The sequence below is a fragment of the Aulonocara sp. 'chitande type north' Nkhata Bay genome, linkage group LG5, assembly GCF_057382095.1.
Source record: "Aulonocara sp. 'chitande type north' Nkhata Bay isolate Kocher_YH1m ecotype deep benthic linkage group LG5, A_spYH_male_GT1.1, whole genome shotgun sequence".
NCBI classification, from domain to species: domain Eukaryota; kingdom Metazoa; phylum Chordata; class Actinopteri; order Cichliformes; family Cichlidae; genus Aulonocara; species Aulonocara sp. 'chitande type north' Nkhata Bay.
Genome location: NC_141348.1, coordinates 43,840,240 through 43,864,235, shown reverse-complemented (window position 1 = coordinate 43,864,235; position 23,996 = coordinate 43,840,240). Strand labels below are relative to the sequence as shown.

The 23,996-nt window shown below is 40.8% G+C and overlaps 1 protein-coding gene across 2 annotated transcripts; it reads left to right on the top strand.

Annotated features, from left to right (window-relative positions):
- The first annotated feature begins 8,847 nt into the window (after positions 1-8,847).
- On the top strand, positions 8,848-21,291 carry LOC147331439 (uncharacterized). Of its 2 annotated transcripts, XM_086293752.1 has the most exons (15): positions 8,848-10,252; positions 10,898-10,976; positions 11,282-11,326; positions 12,122-12,166; positions 13,377-13,421; positions 14,217-14,261; positions 15,590-15,634; positions 16,019-16,024; positions 16,430-16,474; positions 17,270-17,314; positions 18,205-18,249; positions 19,045-19,089; positions 20,025-20,154; positions 20,354-20,448; positions 20,651-21,291. In XM_086293752.1, the coding sequence occupies exons 1-15, from the start codon at positions 10,128-10,130 to the stop codon at positions 20,660-20,662; spliced, it is 852 nt and encodes a 283-aa protein (XP_086149878.1). In that variant the 5' UTR covers positions 8,848-10,127; the 3' UTR covers positions 20,663-21,291. The 2 variants fall into 2 exon arrangements, 1 of the variants encoding a protein (XP_086149878.1); XR_015129193.1 differs by lacking the exons at positions 8,848-10,252; positions 10,898-10,976; positions 11,282-11,326; ... (8 more) ...; positions 19,045-19,089; positions 20,354-20,448 and having other exon boundaries at positions 19,102-20,154.
- Positions 21,292-23,996: the final 2,705 nt, after the last annotated feature.

Sequence of the window (23,996 nt, the reverse complement as noted above, 5' to 3'; positions counted from 1 at the left end):
ACGGTGACCCACAAATGTCTGGATCCACTAAAAAAATGAATCAGACCCACTCTCTAATCACTCAGTCACACCAAGGTAAAACGGGAAATGTTGGTGGTTAGCCAGAAATTAAAGTGAATCTTTAATACATTTGCAGTATTTGCAACAACTATCTGATTGCCCAGAGATTAAATGTGCAGCGAGCTCGAATTCTGGGCAACCACAAGAGATCTGATCACAGTGATTGCAAGGCTCTAGCATCTATGTCAGTTTTAGGGTAAATTGCTGTCCTGCAGCAACTGCGTCACAATTTGTGGAGCAATTTTTGAATTTGAGTTTCTGGCTCGAGTCTGAATGTAAGTAGCTCCTGTGAACTTCTGTGTATGTAGAAGACGTCAGATTGGCTATTTTCACCAGTTTATCACAAACAGATTACATGTAATTACCAACCTGATCCCACTCACTCACTGACTGATAGCAGACCGACTCCATCTTATCGCTGTTTCAACGTGATGCACCAAAGTCTCTTTGAGGATGACAGCAGACTGTGATTGGTCGCTGTTGGCCCCCAGGTCAAAGCACCCATCTCAAAGGTAACAAGGCTGCCAGCTTATTGCACACACAGTGATTTTGCCCATGGGACTGTAACATAAAGGTTTCCATGCAGACACCTACATGTCTTTTTGAATAGTCCTGCTAAAAACAAACCAAAATGGTCACATGACCTCCTCGTGGCGGTGCAGCTGCTCTAATAACAGATTTTTATCAAGAGTGAAAAAATACGCAGAGCCTAGAGACACGATCAAATCTCCCACTCTCAGTTATGCAGGTTACGAAAGGCTAAATGGTATAAATGTCAGCGTGGCCTCTCATTGGTCATGCTAATCGCAGCACAAAATGTGCGGTGATGGGCGGGGTCAGGAAGGCTGTTATCTGCAATTTAAACGGTGGCACGGCTCACCGCGGATCTGCGTCTGTCCGCTGTCCGTAGGCGCGTCCGTGATGCCCGTTTGCTAAAGTACACTGTGTCTGTGTGTCCTCCGGCTGGCTGAGCCAACTAATCAGTTATAATCAGGTAACCAATCAGGGCGCAGGTACACCAATTAGGGAGCGCCGGGGATCCTGGGAATATCAATTAGAAGAACTGATTTGGTCTAATTTAGAACAGCTGCTACGGAGCGCTCTGGGTGACGGCAAGAATTCCCCCTCTGCAAGGACGAGATGTGCACCTGACACACACACACACACACACACACACACACACACACACACAGGAACAATACCATGTGGTAGGTCCACATATGAAAAGCAGGACATGTATGATATGAGCGTGTGTGTGGATGCACTCCTGAACCTGTAAACGTATGATTCTGTTCACGTTCTGTCCTGCAGGATGAACACACACACACACACACTCGGGATAATAATCCTAACTATTTGCTCTGAGCAGCCATGTGGAACCACTCTGAGCTCCGAGGACAAAGTCACATTCTCGCTGACGCTGTCTCCTCTTCACTCTTTTGTTCAGCCTCTCCTCTTCCTCACAGCCTCTCCTCTGCACCGTGCTGACTGCTCCAGACAATTAGAGCACTACATCACATACGGTGCATCGCCTCGGTCTTTAATATTTAAACATAATGTTCATTTGCAGAGAAGATAGCAGGCTGCAATGGAAGTGGTTGTTTTGTGGATGTGAAAAAGGACCTCGAGCAATTTCAGATAGATATTATTCTTATTATTTTGCCACCAAACGACAGTAAACATGTCACATCCCACTTCGTACAGTGCTCTTATTACTTTTTCCTCTTAAAATAATCTGATTCAAAGTGGCTGCAGCCGCCTGTGTCGCCACCCACCTGTCAGTCACAGAGGTCACGCCCTTAATACTGCAAACTCAAAACACTGCTCAAACCCAGTGACAGCATCAGGCTGTTACTTACCTGTTTGTTGCTTTATTAATTTCACAAATTTAATACAAAGTCGACAAATGAAATAAAAGTTGAAACATTTTGGTAACACATGTTACAGTATGACATCATGATATTATAGATGGATTTGTTTAGCTTTACATGAATTTGTTGCTAACTGTGGAAACCCACAGAAGAGTGAAGAGTAATAATAATAAACAGAAATAGAAGCAAAATAATAAAAAGTCTGAAAATGGAGTCGATGCAATAAATAAACACAGAAACAGACGCAGAGCCTTACTTTACTCAAGACAGTCTCTCTGGCCTCCCTAATGGAGTGTGCAGGGTGCTGTAATGGTTACCAGTATAACAGGTTGGCCTCGAGCCACTTTAACTCTCCTCGACTTTATTACGCCTAATGGTTTTGGCCGAGGCCGTATATGCTGTCGATCCAAAGTCCATAATGAATCCCTACTGCTAGCTTTTAGCCGCTGAGCTTTAGCTGGACGTTTAAATGTGGGAATCAGAGAGTTGTTTGTTGGGGTGTACCAAGTCCTCAGCGCCCTAACAAAGATAAACAGCTCGTCTCGATAACCTCTGTCAGTTAAATTTAGACAGCCCAGCAGCTCCCAGAGTGTGTGTGTGTGTGTGTGTGTGTGTGTGTGTGTGTGTGTGTGTGTGTGTGTGTGTGTGTGTGTACTTGTTTTCATGACATCTTAGGACAATTTTATGATAACACACTCACAAAATGAGGACGCTCAGAAAAATGAGGACATTTTTGAGGTCCTCATTTTTCTGAGCCTTCTAAAGTGTTCTAGAGGCTCCCAACATGCTCCCAAACCAAAAATCTCGAAAGTCCTGAAACATCACAATTTTATGAAAAAGTGTGTTTAAGTGTGTTTAGCGTTTTTGCTCACTTTCAGTTTCGCCGCCTACTGGCCAGTTTTGGAACTTAACACACTTTAAACACACTTTCAGTGACGTCACTCTGCGAGTCCTCATATTGTAGGTGTGTCAGACACAATAACACATTTGACCCAGGTTATACCCTTCTGGGGCTTAGCGGACACATGCGTGGACAGCACCTTTTAGTTCTTATGTCCAAAGTCGTATTCAATGTTGAAATGGAGGTGAACTTTATTTCAATCATTCGTGGAATAGTAACAGATGAATTTTGAGGCTTCTGAAAATTGTTCGTTCAAACCTTGCCAATTAAACAATCATTCTAACACACATCAAAAACTTTTCACATTTTTATACATATTAAGGTGAGCTATAAGCAAGGGTAACAACAGTTAAATCAGGCAAATCTTGACAAAAATGAAGGTCTTTAGATTCAGTTATCAGTACCTGCACAGCTTGGTTTCTTTTGTTGTTGACAAAATGTATCGAAATATACAGTCTCAACATTTGTCTAATTATATTACTATTAATTAATGAGTCTTACTTCTCAAGATCAATGCACAAATTGTCTGACCTTCACTATGCAGAATGATGTGTGTGCAGATTTTGACCCTTGAAGAGTTTATATTAATCTACATTAATATAATTGCATCTGCAATCTGCAGTTGAACTTGGAGATTCCTGCCGCTGTCATCTGATTCAGTATGATCATCAGGCTCAGTCTCGACTCTGTGTATCTACAAGAATTGATGAAAAAAGTCAACACTTTATTAATTATATTTTAAATTCAACTTACCTTATACTTTTTACAATATAGTATAAAATGCATATTGTTTCTTTAAAAACTAATAACACACTATTAAAAACTGCAGAATGCACAATTCCAGCTTCATTTAGTAATTCAATTAGTAAATAAAAGTGAGTAATTAAGTCACTTAATTAACTAAGCAACTGTAAATGTCACAGAAGTACAATTCAATTTAAATTCAATTTTATTTATATAGCACCAAATCACAAAAAAAGTCGCCTCAAGGCGCTTCATAGATACAGAGAAAAACCCAACAATCATATGACCACCTATGAGCAAGCGCTTTGGCGACAGTGGGAAGGAAAAACTCCCTTTTAACAGGAAGAAACCTCTGGCAGAACCAGGCTCAGGGAGGGGCGGCCATCTGTTGCGACTGGTTGGGGTGAGAGAAGGAAAACAGGATGAAAGACATGCTGTGGAAGAGAGACAGAGGTTAATAACAGATATGATTCAATGCAGAGAGGTCTATTAACACATACTGAGTGAGAAAGGTGACTGGAAAGGAAAAACTCAATGCATCATGGGAATCCCCGGCTGCCTACGTCTATTGCAGCATAACTAAGGGAGGATTCAGGGTCACCTGGTCCAGCCCTAACTATATGCTTCAGCTAAAAGGAACGTTTTAAGCCTAATCTTGAAAGTAGAGATAGTGTCTGTCTCCCGAATCCAAACTGGAAGCTGGTTCCACAGAAAAGGGGCCTGAAAACTGAAGGCTCTGCCTCCCATTCTACTTTTAAATACTCTAGGAACAACAAGTAAGCCTGCAGTGTGAGAGCGAAGTGCTCTAATAGGGTGATATGGTACTACAAGGTCATTAAGATAAGATGGGGCCTGATTATTTAAGACCTTGTATGTGAGGAGTAGAATTTTGAATTTAATTCTGGATTTAACAGGAAGCCAATGAAGGGAAGCCAAAACAGGAGAAATCTGCTCTCTTTCTAGTCCCTGTCAGTACTCTTGCTGCAGCATTTTGGATTAGCTGAAGGCTTTTCAGGGAGTTTTTAGGACATTCTGATAATAATGAATTACAGTAGTCCAGCCTGGAAGTAACAAATGCATGAACTAGTTTTTCAGCGTCACTAAGAGACAGGATATTTCTAACTTTAGAGATGTTGCACAAATGAAAGAAAGCAGTCTTACATATTTGTTTAATATGTGCATTGAAGGACATGTCTTGGTCAAAAATGACTCCAAGGTTCCTCACAGTATAACTGGAGGCCAAGGTAATGCCATCCAGAGTAAGAATCTGGTTAGATACCATATTTCTAAGATTTTCAGGGCCGAGTACAATAACCTCAGTTTGATCTGAATTAAGAAGCAGAAAGTTAGCGGCCATCCAGGTCTTTATGTCTTTAAGACATTCCTGCACTTTAACTAATTGGTGTGTGTTATCTGGCTTCATGGACAGATAGAGCTGGGTGTCATCTGCATAGCAGTGAAAATGTATGCTATGTCTTCTAATGATACTGCCTAGGGGAAGCATGTATAATGTAAACAGAATTGGTCCTAGCACTGAACCCTGTGGAACTCCATAATTGACCTTAGTGGGTGAAGAGGACTCTCCATTTACATGAACAAATTGTAGTCTATTAGACAGATATGATACAAACCACTGGAGTGCAGTACCTGTAATATCTACAGCATGCTCTAATCGCTCTAATAGGATATTATGGTCAACAGTATCGAACGCTGCACTAAGGCCTAGCAGGACAAGCACAGAGATGAGTCCACTGTCAGAGGCCATAAGAAGATCATTTGTAACCTTCGCTAAAGCGGTTTCTGTGCTGTGATGAACTCTGAAACCTGACTGAAACTCTTCAAATAAGCCATTCCTCTGCAGATGATCTGTTAGCTGTTTGACAACTACTCTTTCAAGGATTTTTGATATGAAAGGAAGGTTGGAGATTGGCCTATAATTAGCTAAGACTGCTGGGTCTAGAGATGGCTTTTTGAGTAAAGGTTTAACTACAGCCAGCTTGAAGGCCTGTGGTACATAGCCGATTATTAGAGATAGGTTGATCATATTTAAGATTGAAGCATTAATTAATGGCAGGACTTCTTTGAGCAGTTTTGTAGGAATGGGGTCTAAAAGACACGGAGGATTGGAGGAAGTAATTATAGAAGTTAACTCAGAAAGATCAATTGGAGAAAAAGAGTCTAACTTAACATCAACGGTACTAAAAGTAGCTGTAGATAATGTTACATCTGTGGGATGATTATTGGTAATTTTTTTCTCTAATGATAAGAATTTTATTTGTGAAGAAGTTCATGAAGTCATTACTAATTAACGATGGTTGGCTCAAAAGAGCTCTGACTGTTTGTCAGCCTGGCTACAGTGCTGAAGAGAAACCTGGGGTTGTTCTTATTGTCTTCAATCAGTGACAAATAGTAAGATGTTCTGGCTTTGCGGGGGGCTTTCTTATAAATCAGCAAAATATTTCTCCAATTATGATGATCCTCTAAATTTGTGACACGCCATTTCCTCTCCAGCTTACGAGTCATCTGCTTTAGGCTACGTGTTTGAGAATTATACCACAGAGTCAGGTACTTCTGATCTGAGACCTTAGTTTTCACAGGAGCTACAGTATCCAGAGTCATATGTAGTGAGGAGGTAAAATTATTATTAACAAGATAATTGACCTCTGTTGGGGTAGCGTTCAGATAGCTGCTCTGCTCTGTGTTGGTACAGGTCATTGAAGATGATAACAGTGGGTGGATTACATTCTTAAACATAGTTACAGCGCTTTCAGAAAGACATCTGTGATAAAGTCTACTCTCCACTGCTGTGTAATCAATTATTGTAAATGTAAATGTTATCAGGAAATGATCAGACAGGAGAGGGTTTTCAGGAAACACTGTTAAATGTTCAGTTTCTATGCCATATGTTAAAAACAAGATCTAGAGTGTGATTAAAGTGGTGGGTGGGTTCTTTTACATGTTGAGAGAAGCCAATTGAGTCTAATAACAGATTAAATGCCATGTTGAGGCTGTCATTCTTAGCATCTACATGGATGTTAAAATCACCCACAATAATTATTTTATCTGAGCTGAGCACTAAATCAGATAAAAAGTCTGAGAAATCAGAGAGAAACTCTGTGTAAGGCCCAGGTGGACAATTAGATGATAACAAATAAGACTGGTTTCTAAAATTTTTCAGCTGGGGTGGACAATGCTAAGCATCAGGCTTTCAAATGAATTAAAAGTCTGTCTTGGTCTTTCATTAATTAATAGGCTGGTGTGAAAAATTGCTGCCACACCGCCCCCTCGGCCTGTGCTTCGAGGTTTCTGGTAGTTAGAATGACTCGGGGGTGTTGATTCATTTAAACTAACATAATCATCCTGCTAAAACCAGGTTTCTGTAAGGCAGAGTAAATCGATTTGTTGATCAATTATTAAGTCATGTACTAACAGAGACTTGGAGGAGAGAGACCTAATATTTAATAATCCACATTTCACTGTTTTACTCTTTAGTTAGGATGTGGATACTGTATTGTTCTTTCTTTGTAATTGTTTATGTTTAAGTTGTTTGTTGCTGGTTTTTAGTTTGTTTTTTGTCTTTTTGGAAGCTGACACAGTCTCTATGGAGATGGGTTTTTGGGGGGGTAGCAGGAGGAGAGAAGCTGCAGAGAGGCGTGTAAGACTGCAACTCTGCTTCCTGGTCCCAACTCTGGATAGTCATATTATGGGGGGTTTAATTAATTTGTCCATATTTCTAGAAATGAGAGCTGCCGTCTCTCCTTATAAGACCAGGTTTCCTCCAGAAGGTTTGCCAATTATCTATGAAGCCCACATCGTTTCTGGGACACCACTCAGACAGCCAGCAATTTAAGGAGAACATGCGGCTAAACATGTCACTCTTGGTCTGATTGGGGAGGGGACCAGAGAAAACTACAGAGTCCCACATTGTTTTGGCAAAGTTACACACCGATTCAATATTGATTTTAGTGACCTCCGATTGGCGTAACCGGGTGTCATTACTGCCGACGTGAATTATGATTTTACTGAATTTACGTTTACCCTTAGCCAGCAGTTTTAAATTTCCTTCAATGTCGCCTGCTCTGGCCCCTGGAAGACAATTGACTATGGTTTCCGGTGTCTCTAGCTTCACATGTCTGAGAACAGAATTGCCAATTACCAGAGTTTGACCCCCGACGGGTGTGTCGCCGAGTGGGGAAAAACGGTTAGACATATGTATGAATTTGAGGAGTGGACCCAAAATGCTGACACAAAGGAACGTGAAAGAAAATTTGAATATTAACAGAAAGCAAGCCGTTTATTAATCTCTACTTTTAAGATTAGGCTTCAAACTTTCCTTTTTGCTAAAGCATATAGTTAGGGCTGGATCAGGTGACCCTGGATCCTCCCTTAGTTGTGCTGCAATAGACGTAGGCAGCCGGGGGATTCCCATGAAGCACTGAGTTTTTTCCTTTCCAGTCACCTTTCTCACTCACTGTGTGTTAATAGACCTCTCTGCACTGAATCATACTTGTTATTAATCCACAGCATGTCTTTGTCCTGTCTTCCTTTTCTCACCCCAACTGGTCACAGCAGATGCCCGCCGCTCCCTGAGCCTGGTTCTGCTGGAGGTTTCTTCCTGTTAAAAGGGAGTTTTTCCTTCCCACTGTCGCCAAAGCGCTTGCTCATAGGTGGTCCTATGATTGTTGGGTTTTTCTCTGTATCTATTATTGTGCGATCTACTGTACAATATAAAGCGCCTTCAGGCGATTGTTGTTGTGATTTGGCGCTATATAAATAAAATTGAATTGAAATTAAAAGATTACAAAACAAAAGGCAGAGGTGAAGCTAAACAATAACCTAACCTGGGGAAAATATTTTTTATTAAAAAAAACAAACAAACCATGAAACCTGACATGGATACAAAGATACCTGGAACATGGAAACGTGGCACCAAAGACAACAGATGACCTGACACTGAACAAATGAGGACAGGACTTACAGTGGCTTGCAAAAGTATTCGGCCCCCTTTAACTTTCCCACATTTTGGCACATTACAGCCACAAACATGAATCAATTTTATTGGAATTCCACGTGAAAGACCAATACAAAGTGGTGTACACGTGAGAAGTGGAACAAAAATCATACATGATTCCAAACATTTTTTACAAATAAATAACTGAAAAGTGGGGTGTGCGCAATTATTCAGCCCCCTGAGTCAATACTTTGTAGAACCACCTTTTGCTGCAATTGGATTCCATTAAAATTGATTTGTGTCACAGCTGGGAAGGCGAGCCGTGTGGTGTGGAGGAAGGAGGACCCAAGATGCAAGCAGTGGATGAAAATGCTAGTGAAGTTTATTTACAAGGTGTAGTGGCAAACAAGCAGTGGGGCATGACAAATAACTGAAGACACCTAAACTGGGAAGAACTAAAATAACAGACCTGGGTGCATACGACAAAGGGATGCGCGGCAGCCGCCGAGCAGGACACCGAGTAACAGGCAGGAGAACACACAGGGCTTAAATACACACACCAGTAATCAGGGGATGAGAGACAGGAGGGCAACACGGCTGGGAGGAATCAGAGCTGACGGGACAGGGGAAACGTAAACTGAACACACTCACATCAGACAGAGACCTTCATAATAAAACAGGAAACTCAGACACGGGGAACCAAACAAGACACAGAACTAAACAGACAGATTCACAAACAGACGGGGTGACAGCATAGACAGAGACACAGACTCAAAGGCAGACCAAATATAACACATAGAACTCAAACAATAATAATCATCATCATCATCATAATAATAAACTAAAAGCGCTGGGTCACCGACCCAGGACCATGACAATTTGTGTTTGTGGCAGTAATGTGACAAAATGTGGAAAAGAGGGACGAATACTTTTGCAAGCCACTGCAAGTACACAGAGAGATAATGAGGGGATGAGGAACAGCTGGGACAAGGGGAAACAAAACTAGACTCACTGCATTTAGGACAAAGACTTTCCCAATAAAACAGACATCACAAGGGTAATCTAATAAACAAATGAACTTAGCAAACCTAAAGAACTTATAAATAAACATCGACATCTAAACAAACTAAAACTTAAAACGCTGGGTCAACAGACCCAGGAAAGTGACAGTAAAATCATTTATTATACACATTATACTTATTTTCTTAAATTGCTTATCTATTATCTGTATTTTAACTTGGGGGTCTAGGGGTGCTGCATGTTTATGATAACACACTGACAATATCAGGACAATTTTAGCCTTACTCTATCAGTGAACAGCATGCCCATGCTAACTTAAACTAGACCAGCAAGCTAACCCCATGTGTATTAAGTGTTACTTCAGAATAGGAACCAAACAAATTAACGGAACGAAATTAACTGTAACAGCAGTTTGCAAAACATTGTGACAGTTCTCAAGTGTTCCTACCTCAAATCCAGCACGTGTTGCTGTGTTTTTGTTGTTAAATGGACGAGGAGAGACCGTGGCTGGTGAGAGGATGCAGCATTTCGTCAGTGGAGCATAGAACGACGTCTCTGATTGGTCAAAAAGTGAGTAAAGATGCATCTGATTGTTCGAAAGCGTCAACCAAAGAGCTGCTGGTCACGGCAAGATACAAACTCGCCGGAGCTCTGCGTGAACGGCACATCCGGGACCTTCAGCACTCAGGAGAGATTTATCTTGAGGTATGTATTTACCTTTGATATCCATGCGTCGACGAAAGCTCCGCGAGGTAAAGTTGTATGTTTAACAAGCTAATTAAGGTTAGTTAAACGGAATTAAAACAATACACAACCGATTTGAACAAATTGAAAGTGGTGAATGATGATAAATGCTAAAAAATTACTTAAGATTTATCTTTAACAATAGATATTAGAAGTTAAATTTAACTGTTTTTAAATTCCCACCGGAGTTAAAGGGACCTGCGGCCTTGCATGTGCTCTGCATCTTCAACTGCAGAGACAGTCAGTCCAAGCTCAGTGTAGCTAACTGCAACACACTTTTTTTTTTCAACACAAGATATGCTTGGGGGGATTTAAATGATAATATTAATGTTTTCTTATTCAGCACAAATCAATAATATTATAGTTATTTGCTCACGGTCTGGGTCTCTGGCCCAGCGTTTCTGATGTTATTCTAAGGTTTTTGAGTTTCTTATGTTTAATGGCGGGTTAGTTGAGTTTGGCTTAACGTTATTAATATCGTTTTAAGGAGTTTATGTTAGGGCTGTATATTACCACGTTTGTATTTTCATGCCATGTTTCCTGTTTTATTTTGAAAGAGTCTGTTGCGTTCAGTTCATTAATCTCACTTCCCTGTTGTGTCAATAGAATCATTTGTGCAAGCTACTACCCTGCTGTCCCTCTGTCGTGTCTCAACCTCCAACAGGAAAGTAGAAGTCCTCATATGGTAGGACCAGTGATTGTAGTGTGTGTTACACTGTCCTCATATTGTTTTAAGCTGTGAAGGACAGGAGTGTGTTTCAGTTGCCTTCCTCATGTGGTAGGACCAACAACTCTAGTGTGTGTTACACTGTCCTCATATCGTTGGGTAGCAGAACCGTACAGTGTTAAGTTTCTATAGAATCTGGTATAAGGAAGTCAGATCCTTCTGTAATAATATTCACTGATACAAATATGATCTGTAGTTAATTAAATAGTCGGGATTTATACTAGAGAATGTTTCTGACGTTATATTGTTGTCTTTTGTTGCAGACACCAGGTGCCGAGGTCCTGTCTCAACCTCCTTCAGACCAATTGGTGAGTGACACACCCACTTCATTCTTCCAACAGGTTACACATTATTTTTTTGTATTTGGCATCAAGTATATGTGTCAGTTGGGCCTAGTGCATAAATGAAATGCACTTTAATTGTACTAAAACAATCAGTTTTAGTCGAAGTTAACCAAAACCAACATTAGCATTAGGATAAAGTAATTGTCTATACCATTTGTTAGTCCAAACTTTCCCTTAAAGCATCAGCTTGATCTTTATTCTGACAAAATTTGATATTTTTGTCGTTTTACACATGTTTTTGTCAAAATAAGCTCCCGCTGATCAGTTTACATGATTTAATTTCTGGGGAAATAGATGGCTGTACATCAGTGTTGGGTTTAGAGCTTTTATTGACAACAGCAGGAGAAGTTAGAAGTCAGGAATGTGAACTCTACATGTGTTCAGTCGTCATGTCCTCATATTGTTTTAAGCTGTGAAGGACAGGAGTGTGTTTAAGTAGAAGTCCTCATATGGTAGGACCAGTGATTGTAGTGTGTGTGTTACACTGTCCTCATATTGTTTTAAGCTGTGAAGGACAGGAGTGTGTTTCAGTTGCCTTCCTCATGTGGTAGGACCAACAACTCTAGTGTGTGTTACACTGTCCTCATATCGTTGGGTAGCAGAACCGTACAGTGTTAAGTTTCTATAGAATCTGGTATAAGGAAGTCAGATCCTTCTGTAATAATATTCACTGATACAAATATGATCTGTAGTTAATTAAATAGTCGGGATTTATACTAGAGAATGTTTCTGACGTTATATTGTTGTCTTTTGTTGCAGACACCAGGTGCCGAGGTCCTGCCTCAACCTCCTTCAGACCAATTGGTGAGTGACACACCCACTTCATTCTTCCAACAGGTGAAGATGGATGTTGCAGACAGGACATATCCTAACTTTTGCAGCCGTTACGATAATAACGCGCTGTTTGCACGATGAGCACAGCTTCCAAGCTCCCCTAAATTGACCGTGCGCTTCGTGTTGTGTGTGCGTGAGTCTGTGCATTTAGTGGCGTCTGTGCAGAAATGACTAGTAAGACAAGGCTGCAAACTATTCTCACAGACTTCAAGTGTGCACTTGAATCCAAAACGATCTCTCTCTCTCCCTCCGGCTCTGTTGAGATGCCACTGGGAGAGTAACGACTGCCCCTCCCCCCCTCTGCTCTGCAAACACGTGGCTGCTTTTGCACCCCTCCCCCCTCTGCTCAACAAACACGTGGCTGCTTTTGCACCCCTCCCCCCTCTGCTCAACAAACACGTGGCTGCTTTTGCACCCCTCCCCTCTCTGCTGAGGGCAAAAACAAGGCTCATGTGCAAAGTGAAGCAAAATAACATTGACAGAGGTTCAGAGAAAGGAGAAAAAAACGGAGCAGGCTCCCGTTGTTCACTTCAAGGAGGCGGCTCTACGGGCCGTTTTGTTTGTGACCGACACACACAGTATATATATATATATATTCTCAATCACATTCACACCACTCTCTTATATCAGTTCCACTACATCAAGACTATTTTATGGTGGTCAGCTGTTTTATTGTCATGTATTTTGCATAGTAAGATAACCATGTCCTCCATTCAAAAGCACTGAAAATGTCTATGGTGGTGCTGTACCTAATATTGTGCTCATTTGATCCAAAACCTATTTTTCCTTTATTTTGAAGGCTGAGGCTTAGATCCATTAGGTATTCACGAGAAAGGCATTATCGCATGTCAGGATTACAGTATATCGAAAATATGTGATTATAATGGGAGTCAATGGGGCCCAAACGGATACAAGGGTAAAAGGAGGTAGTACATATGTGAATCTTCTTTACTATACACCACACCATAGAGGGGATCATTGAATTTCAAAAATAATCCTAAAACACACATCCTGGCCAAGTTTCATGCAACTAGTCTTTAAAATGACTGATATATTGAGAATCAAAAATCCAAAGTTACCCAAGCGGGTCCCTTTTTTCGCTAGGGTAAAACGAGGGTTAAATAGTCGGGATTTATACTAGAGAATGTTTCTGACGTTATATTGTTGTCTTTTGTTGCAGACACCAAGTGCCGAGGTCCTGCCTCAACCTCCTTCAGACCAGTTGGTGAGTGACACACCCACTTCATTCTTCCAACAGGTTACACATTATTTTTTTGTATTTGGCATCAAGTATATGTGTCAGTTGGGCCTAGTGCATAAATGAAATGCACTTTAATTGTACTAAAACAATCAGTTTTAGTCGAAGTTAACCAAAACCAACATTAGCATTAGGATAAAGTAATTGTCTATACCATTTGTTAGTCCAAACTTTCCCTTAAAGCATCAGCTTGATCTTTATTCTGACAAAATTTGATATTTTTGTCGTTTTACACATGTTTTTGTCAAAATAAGCTCCCGCTGATCAGTTTACATGATTTAATTTCTGGGGAAATAGATGGCTGTACATCAGTGTTGGGTTTAGAGCTTTTATTGACAACAGCAGGAGAAGTTAGAGGTCAGGAATGTGAACTCTACATGTGTTCAGTCGTCATGTCCTCATATTGTTTTAAGCTGTGAAGGACAGGAGTGTGTTTAAGTAGAAGTCCTCATATGGTAGGACCAGTGATTGTAGTGTGTGTGTTACACTGTCCTCATATTGTTTTAAGCTGTGAAGGACAGGAGTGTGTTTCAGTTGCCTTCCTCATGTGGTAGGACCAACAACTCTAGTGTGTGTTACACTGCCCTCATATCGTTGGGTAGCAGAACCGTACAGTGTTAAGTTTCTATAGAATCTGGTATAAGGAAGTCAGATCCTTCTGTAATAATATTCACTGATACAAATATGATCTGTAGTTAATTAAATAGTCGGGATTTATACTAGAGAATGTTTCTGACGTTATATTGTTGTCTTTTGTTGCAGACACCAAGTGCCGAGGTCCTGTCTCAACCTCCTTCAGACCAATTGGTGAGTGACACACCCACTTCATTCTTCCAACAGGTGAAGATGGATGTTGCAGACAGGACATATCCTAACTTTTGCAGCCGTTACGATAATAACGCGCTGTTTGCACGATGAGCACAGCTTCCAAGCTCCCCTAAATTGACCGTGCGCTTCGTGTTGTGTGTGCGTGAGTCTGTGCATTTAGTGGCGTCTGTGCAGAAATGACTAGTAAGACAAGGCTGCAAACTATTCTCACAGACTTCAAGTGTGCACTTGAATCCAAAACGATCTCTCTCTCTCCCTCCGGCTCTGTTGAGATGCCACTGGGAGAGTAACGACTGCCCCTCCCCCCCTCTGCTCAGCAAACAGGTGGCTGTTTTTGCACCCCTCCCCCTCTGCTCTGCAAACACGTGGCTGCTTTTGCACCCCTCCCCCCTCTGCTCAACAAACACGTGGCTGCTTTTGCACCCCTCCCCCTCTGCTCTGCAAACACGTGGCTGTTTTTGCACCCCTCCCCCTCTGCTCTGCAAACACGTGGCTGTTTTTGCACCCCTCCCCCTCTGCTCTGCAAACACGTGGCTGCTTTTGCACCCCTCCCCTCTCTGCTGAGGGCAAAAACAAGGCTCATGTGCAAAGTGAAGCAAAATAACATTGACAGAGGTTCAGAGAAAGGAGAAAAAAACGGAGCAGGCTCCCGTTGTTCACTTCAAGGAGGCGGCTCTACGGGCCGTTTTGTTTGTGACCGACACACACAGTATATATATATATTCTCAATCACATTCACACCACTCTCTTATATCAGTTCCACTACATCAAGACTATTTTATGGTGGTCAGCTGTTTTATTGTCATGTATTTTGCATAGTAAGATAACCATGTCCTCCATTCAAAAGCACTGAAAATGTCTATGGTGGTGCTGTACCTAATATTGTGCTCATTTGATCCAAAACCTATTTTTCCTTTATTTTGAAGGCTGAGGCTTAGATCCATTAGGTATTCACGAGAAAGGCATTATCGCATGTCAGGATTACAGTATATCGAAAATATGTGATTATAATGGGAGTCAATGGGGCCCAAACGGATACAAGGGTAAAAGGAGGTAGTACATATGTGAATCTTCTTTACTATACACCACACCATAGAGGGGATCATTGAATTTCAAAAATAATCCTAAAACACACATCCTGGCCAAGTTTCATGCAACTAGTCTTTAAAATGACTGATATATTGAGAATCAAAAATCCAAAGTTACCCAAGCGGGTCCCTTTTTTCGCTAGGGTAAAACGAGGGTTAAATAGTCGGGATTTATACTAGAGAATGTTTCTGACGCTATATTGTTGTCTTTTGTTGCAGACACCAAGTGCCGAGGTCCTGCCTCAACCTCCTTCAGACCAGTTGGTGAGTGACACACCCACTTCATTCTTCCAACAGGTTACACATTATTTTTTTGTATTTGGCATCAAGTATATGTGTCAGTTGGGCCTAGTGCATAAATGAAATGCACTTTAATTGTACTAAAACAATCAGTTTTAGTCGAAGTTAACCAAAACCAACATTAGCATTAGGATAAAGTAATTGTCTATACCATTTGTTAGTCCAAACTTTCCCTTAAAGCATCAGCTTGATCTTTATTCTGACAAAATTTGATATTTTTGTCGTTTTACACATGTTTTTGTCAAAATAAGCTCCCGCTGATCAGTTTACATGATTTAATTTCTGGGGAAATAGATGGCTGTACATCAGTGTTGGGTTTAGAGCTTTTATTGACAACAGCAGGAGAAGTTAGAGGTCAGGAATGTGAACTCTACATGTGTTCAGTCGTCATGTCCTCATATTGTTTTAAGCTGTGAAGGACAGGAGTGTGTTTAAGTAGAAGTCCTCATATGGTAGGACCAGTGATTGTAGTGTGTGTGTTACACTGTCCTCATATTGTTTTAAGCTGTGAAGGACAGGAGTGTGTTTCAGTTGCCTTCCTCATGTGGTAGGACCAACAACTCTAGTGTGTGTTACACTGTCCTCATATCGTTGGGTAGCAGAACCGTACAGTGTTAAGTTTCTATAGAATCTGGTATAAGGAAGTCAGATCCTTCTGTAATAATATTCACTGATACAAATATGATCTGTAGTTAATTAAATAGTCGGGATTTATACTAGAGAATGTTTCTGATGTTATATTGTTGTCTTTTGTTGCAGACACCAGGTGCCGAGGTCCTGCCTCAACCTCCTTCAGACCAATTGGTGAGTGACACACCCACTTCATTCTTCCAACAGGTTACACATTATTTTTTTGTATTTGGCATCAAGTATATGTGTCAGTTGGGCCTAGTGCATAAATGAAATGCACTTTAATTGTACTAAAACAATCAGTTTTAGTCGAAGTTAACCAAAACCAACATTAGCATTAGGATAAAGTAATTGTCTATACCATTTGTTAGTCCAAACTTTCCCTTAAAGCATCAGCTTGATCTTTATTCTGACAAAATTTGATATTTTTGTCGTTTTACACATGTTTTTGTCAAAATAAGCTCCCGCTGATCAGTTTACATGATTTAATTTCTGGGGAAATAGATGGCTGTACATCAGTGTTGGGTTTAGAGCTTTTATTGACAACAGCAGGAGAAGTTAGAAGTCAGGAATGTGAACTCTACATGTGTTCAGTCGTCATGTCCTCATATTGTTTTAAGCTGTGAAGGACAGGAGTGTGTTTAAGTAGAAGTCCTCATATGGTAGGACCAGTGATTGTAGTGTGTGTGTTACACTGTCCTCATATTGTTTTAAGCTGTGAAGGACAGGAGTGTGTTTCAGTTGCCTTCCTCATGTGGTAGGACCAACAACTCTAGTGTGTGTTACACTGTCCTCATATCGTTGGGTAGCAGAACCGTACAGTGTTAAGTTTCTATAGAATCTGGTATAAGGAAGTCAGATCCTTCTGTAATAATATTCACTGATACAAATATGATCTGTAGTTAATTAAATAGTCGGGATTTATACTAGAGAATGTTTCTGACGTTATATTGTTGTCTTTTGTTGCAGACACCAGGTGCCGAGGTCCTGCCTCAACCTCCTTCAGACCAATTGGTGAGTGACACACCCACTTCATTCTTCCAACAGGTTACACATTTATTTTTTGTATTTGGCATCAAGTATATGTGTCAGTTGGGCCTAGTGCATAAATGAAATGCACTTTAATTGTACTAAAACAATCAGTTTTAGTCGAAGTTAACCAAAACCAACATTAGCATTAGGATAAAGTAATTGTCTATACCATTTGTTAGTCCAAACTTTCCCTTAAAGCATCAGCTTGATCTTTATTCTGACAAAATTTGATATTTTTGTCGTTTTACACATGTTTTTGTCAAAATAAGCTCCCGCTGATCAGTTTACATGATTTAATTTCTGGGGAAATAGATGGCTGTACATCAGTGTTGGGTTTAGAGCTTTTATTGACAACAGCAGGAGAAGTTAGAAGTCAGGAATGTGAACTCTACATGTGTTCAGTCGTCATGTCCTCATATTGTTTTAAGCTGTGAAGGACAGGAGTGTGTTTAAGTAGAAGTCCTCATATGGTAGGACCAGTGATTGTAGTGTGTGTGTTACACTGTCCTCATATTGTTTTAAGCTGTGAAGGACAGGAGTGTGTTTAAGTAGAAGTCCTCATATGGTAGGACCAGTGATTGTAGTGTGTGTGTTACACTGTCCTCATATTGTTTTAAGCTGTGAAGGACAGGAGTGTGTTTCAGTTGCCTTCCTCATGTGGTAGGACCAACAACTCTAGTGTGTGTTACAATGTCCTCATATCGTTGGGTAGCAGAACCGTACAGTGTTAAGTTTCTATAGAATCTGGTATAAGGAAGTCAGATCCTTCTGTAATAATATTCACTGATACAAATATGATCTGTAGTTAATTAAATAGTCGGGATTTATACTAGAGAATGTTTCTGACGTTATATTGTTGTCTTTTGTTGCAGACACCAGGTGCCGAGGTCCTGCCTCAACCTCCTTCAGACCAATTGGTGAGTGACACACCCACTTCATTCTTCCAACAGGTTACACATTATTTTTTTGTATTTGGCATCAAGTATATGTGTCAGTTGGGCCTAGTGCATAAATGAAATGCACTTTAATTGTACTAAAACAATCAGTTTTAGTCGAAGTTAACCAAAACCAACATTAGCATTAGGATAAAGTAATTGTCTATACCATTTGTTAGTCCAAACTTTCCCTTAAAGCATCAGCTTGATCTTTATTCTGACAAAATTTGATATTTTTGTCGTTTTACACATGTTTTTGTCAAAATAAGCTCCCGCTGATCAGTTTACATGATTTAATTTCTGGGGAAATAGATGGCTGTACATCAGTGTTGGGTTTAGAGCTTTTATTGACAACAGCAGGAGAAGTTAGAGGTCAGGAATGTGAACTCTACATGTGTTCAGTCGTCATGTCCTCATATTGTTTTAAGCTGTGAAGGACAGGAGTGTGTTTAAGTAGAAGTCCTCATATGGTAGGACCAGTGATTGTAGTGTGTGTGTTACACTGTCCTCATATTGTTTTAAGCTGTGAAGGACAGGAGTGTGTTTCAGTTGCCTTCCTCATGTGGTAGGACCAACAACTCTAGTGTGTGTTACACTGTCCTCATATCGTTGGGTAGCAGAACCGTACAGTGTTAAGTTTCTATAGAATCTGGTATAAGGAAGTCAGATCCTTCTGTAATAATATTCACTGATACAAATATGATCTGTAGTTAATTAAATAGTCGGGATTTATACTAGAGAATGTTTCTGACGTTATATTGTTGTCTTTTGTTGCAGACACCAAGTGCCGAGGTCCTGTCTCAACCTCCTTCAGACCAATTGGTGAGTGACACACCCACTTCATTCTTCCAACAGGTTACACATTATTTTTTTGTATTTGGCATCAAGTATATGTGTCAGTTGGGCCTAGTGCATAAATTAAGTGCCCTTTGATTATATTAAAATAATCAGTTTGATTGAAAGTTTCCCATATTCAACATTAGCATTACTTGTTTGTGAACATCTTAGGAGAAAGAAATTGGCATATCATTTGTTAGTCCTAACTTTCCCTTTAAAGCATCAGCTTGATCTTTATTCCTACTAAATTTGATATTTCTGTGTTACATTGTCCTCAGATTGTTTTAAGCTGTGAAGGACATGAATTTGTTTTTTTGTTTTTAGCCTTTCTCAATTGGTAGAACCAACAACTCTAGTTTGTGTTACATTGAAACTGAACAGCAGGGATGTTTGTCATGAAGATAATAACACTCTATCCGATTTCAAACAATCACACTGTGATGAGTATTATTAGTAGATTATGTTCACATGTAAAATATTCATATCAAATGGTAAATATCCTATATTTATATAGCGCTTTACTAGTCCCTAAGGACCCCAAAGCGCTTTACACATCCAGTCATCCACCCATTCACACAGACATTCACACACTGGTGATGGCAGCTACATTGTAGCCACAGCCACCCTGGGGCGCACTGACAGAGGCGAGGCTGCCGGACACTGGCGCCACCGGGCCCTCTGACCACCACCAGTAGGCAACAGGTGAAGTGTCTTTCCCAAGGACACAACGACCGAGACTGTCGGAGCTGGGGCTCGAACCGGCAACCTTCTGATTACAACTCTTGAGCCACGATCGCCCCTTAGCCCCTTAATGTAGAATTACACACTGCCCAACGCTGACTTTGCCTACAATGCAGAGAAAAAAGCAAACAGACCTATTGCATGCATTGATTCTCATATTTCACTGTTACTTTTCAAAGGCTCAAGGACCAAGTATTCCGGGGGTTCCAAGCCACACGCTTTACTCAGCTGCCCTGGACAACATGAAGGGCACCTCTGCCTCAATCACCCTGGACAACAAAAACATTAGCAACACTTCACCAAGAAGGGGTAAAGGCACCAAAATACAAAATGTTTTAGGTTAATATACTTGTGATCAAAGAACAAGTTTGTTTTCAGACATGACACTATTCAGAGCTTTTATCATAAATCATTTCATCTTATTTGATTCCCAGCAGAACACAGCACTTCAAATGGTTCATTCCAAGCATCCTTAAAGGAGCAATAAGCAATATCTTTTCACTGCTAGGTGTGCTGTTTTGCACTGCCTGTGAACCAAACCAAAGTCTATGGCTGGAGATCAACACAGAGAGAGGGATTGTGACTTCATGCTGTACTCCAGATGTAATTACACCTCTAGTTCTTCACATAGTCATTTTTAATTCCTTCAACCTAAGTATGATGAATTGTGCTTATTGCTCCTTTAAAGTGCTCCAGTAGAAAGCAAGGTTTAAGAACATTTTGTATTCACATTATAAACTAGAATATTTTCTATCTTTTCTTGCATTCACATTAAGATATTTTCTTTTGTTTCCATTTATGACAGCTGGGACGGTGAGAAGCAAGTGGACAAATGATGAAGTGAAGGTTGCTGAGCGGCATGTTTCACTTCATAAAAAGCTGCAAAGTACCAGGTAAAAAGGAATGTGACTGCTGCCTCCAAGCAGAGCCGGCAGCTCTGAAAGGCAGAGACTGGGTTGTCATAAGGTACTACAGCCACAACAGGATCATAGCATTAAAAGAAAGATGCAAGAAAAAAAGAAACAAGCAAGAGAGATACTTTGTTACTTCCACAGTTATGTCAGTATTGCAGTTTTCTGTATTGCATTGTTCTTACTCATAAATCTGTGGTTTATGCTGGGTGCTTTTTGCAATTAAATGATAAAAAAGGCAGATAATGTTCCACGTTTTTATTCACATGAACATTCACTACAAAATGAATTAATGCATTACAATATCAAGACTTAAAAAGTAGACTGACCACATTTGACCCATGTCTTTTTTTTTTTTTAAAAGTCTTTACACAGCTCAGATTTACTGTTTTATTAACACATAAATGTCTGATATTTCTGTCAGAAGTTACCCAACTGATGAGCATTACTATTGTGCATCCATGTCTATTATATTGTAATCTCAAAAGGAGCCAAGCTAAAAATGCAGAACCTACCGTTACCTGGTCCTTATAAGTCATGTATACCTGAAAATTATGTGTTTCCATGGGCTTCACAATTCACCTAAACATGAAATATCTGTGTGTGACCTTATGGTACTCATAAGTCACATAAACCTGACAGTGTCCTCACAAGTAGCATTAAATTCAGGTTTGACCAAAATTTAGCCCTAGCCAAAATCTCAACAGATGGGTGTGTTCCTGGAAGCATGGGTCAAATTTTTTGAGATCCCCATGCCTCTAGGACCTTCGGAAAGGCACGTTCCCATTTGTCACATTTTTGTCATACGTACTGATATATCACGAAAACACGTATGTGTGTGTGTGTGTGTGTGTGTGTGTGTGTGTGTGTGTGTCTCAGCCTGCACATCCCAGCAGTCATAATAGTACAGGGCTTATTTTTAGGACGGGGAGACTGAACACTCTGACAGAGGTACAACTTACTGAACACTGCTGCTGTTTTTATGTTAGCAGAGTCAGAAACACTTTTACATTTTCTTCTTCTTTTCTCTTTGAGCACGAAGATCTGTCCAGTGAGATCAGTGATCAGAAACATTCGGTCAGTTATCATCTACTTCATGCCAGCTTGGTTATCCAACAGCATCCACAATTCAATTCCATTTTATTTATGTAGCGCGACATCACAACAACAGTCACCTCAAGCCGCCGTCTGTCTTGAGGTGACCACAGACATGGATACTTGTCAGCATCCAATCGAAATCCTAGAATTTCACCGAAACTGGACGTTCTGGTAGCACAGTAACCTCACTGCAGCCATGGAGGTGACTGTAGGCAGACAGCTAGCAGCTACACCCACCTGTGTCACCAGAGGCCGCAGGCTGTAATCCAGACTGTTTATTTCTTATTGAGTGAAGTTGGAGATTTTGCTGCAGATTTATTATCACTCTTATTGGCTTTAACTATTTCCCAGACAAACAGAACCCTATTTATTCCTTTCTGCTGTGTGCCTGCATCAGAGTGTGTGCTTGTCTGTTCTTACTACAGAGTCCAGAGTGGGTGTGTTGAAGAAGTAAAGGCTTTGCAGCAGTAATTTATGGACTCTATCAATGCCCTTTCATGCTGAGTCGTATCATAATCATTTATTTGGGGGGGTTGCAGTGTATTGTCGTGATCCATGTTTGTGGTGCAGCTGGTTTAAAAGCCTCTGAGTTGACGTATGCATGCACGTGCTGCACCGATGCTCTTTAGGAGTTCACAGCTATTTGTCACCTATTGACCGTATAGCCCATTTCCACTGATATGTAATCTCAGGGCTCCTTCCTGCTGCCAGCTATCTGCACTAACATACTATTAGTCTCACATGCACACACCTACACACAGCCACAGACTCGGTGATAAGTCACTCGGACTCTCTTTATTTGGCCTTCCTGCTCGCTGCTGATAATCAGGCAGCAGATAATTCTGCAGGAGCCATTATTAGCTTCTTGAACGCGAGGCTGCCACTGAACAGCAGCAGTGACACAAACAATATGACCTTTATATTCAAAAACACTTCTCGGTTAGCGGCTGCTTTCACCTCGGTGTTGCCGTGTGGGTGGGAATACTCTGTCTTAGACACATGAGCCTTTATTAAGATACTCTGCAGAGGCTCTGTGGGCAGAGCGAGGCAGTAACACTGTCAGGGTCAGAGGTTTGAGTCCCAGTGGAGCGACTGTGCTGAGCATTTAAGAAGCTGCACAAACCTTCAGTGTGTTCGTCTCATCCCTGCCTCGTTAGTATATGCTGGTTTGGTAGGTGCTCTGCAGATTAAAACTCGAGACTTTCAGGAGGGAAATGCAGATATTGTGTTTGGGTTTGTTGGGAATCATTCCAAGACAAATCCTACCGTTTCAGAGCTGAACTGTAACATATACTGCTGTACTACTCACACACAGCTGTACTCACAGCGTGGAAATACTGTACAGAGCAGCCTGTGTGTATATCTGTCACTGCCCTTCACTTCTTTGGACAATTTGTCACCTAACGTCTCGTCTGCAGGACCTGAGGGACTTTAAGGCTCACATTTGTCACAACACTGAATGAAAAAAAACAGTTAATGACAGATCATCTTCTGATCAATGATTTAGGGCAGAGGTATCCAAAACGTACTTCCTGTTCTGGATTGTTCCGGATTGTTCAGGCCGTCAGCGAAGGCACCAACATTTCTCTTTATTTTTTGGACTTGATGAGCCGTGGCACTGCCGATGGTTTCCACAAATGTTCCCGAGACTGGATGTCAGGACAAGATGTCCTTAGGCGGCAGCGTGTGGCCCGTTGGGTCATAACAAAAACAAGAGGTCTCTCCCTTTCGAGCCTCTCCATAGTAGTTCAGGTTTATTGTTATGCAAGAGCCTGTTTTAAACATAAAACTCAAAAAAGCCTTAACCTTGAAAACAGGTGATAGGAAAGATCCTCCTGAGATCCCGCCTGGTCATTTATGTCCTCTGCTTTTGACACTTGTTTTGGTCTATATCTTTGTACTCGTTTGAGCTACCCTACCAAGTCCTGATGTACTAAATAAAGCACATCCCGGGGTTTCCATTGATATCTCATGTGTCTGGTTGGTGTAATTTTGCTCCAAAGATGCATTTTGCATGTTTAGGCAGCAAATTAGAATCTAAAAAATGTTAAACATAAAAATTTGCCACACATGAGGAAGATCTCAGCTGTCTGTTTGGCAGATAAATGTACTTTTTGACTTTTTTCTTGGCAGAATCAGCAG

Bases quoted from the DNA above. Each gene is read 5' to 3' on its own strand.
- LOC147331439 (XM_086293752.1), top strand. From the start codon at position 10,128: ATGCATCTGATTGTTCGAAAGCGTCAACCAAAGAGCTGCTGGTCACGG. The intron at 11,327-12,121 runs GTGAGTGACACA...CTTTTGTTGCAG, and splicing joins AACCTCCTTCAGACCAATTG to ACACCAGGTGCCGAGGTCCT. The intron at 17,315-18,204 runs GTGAGTGACACA...CTTTTGTTGCAG, and splicing joins AACCTCCTTCAGACCAATTG to ACACCAGGTGCCGAGGTCCT.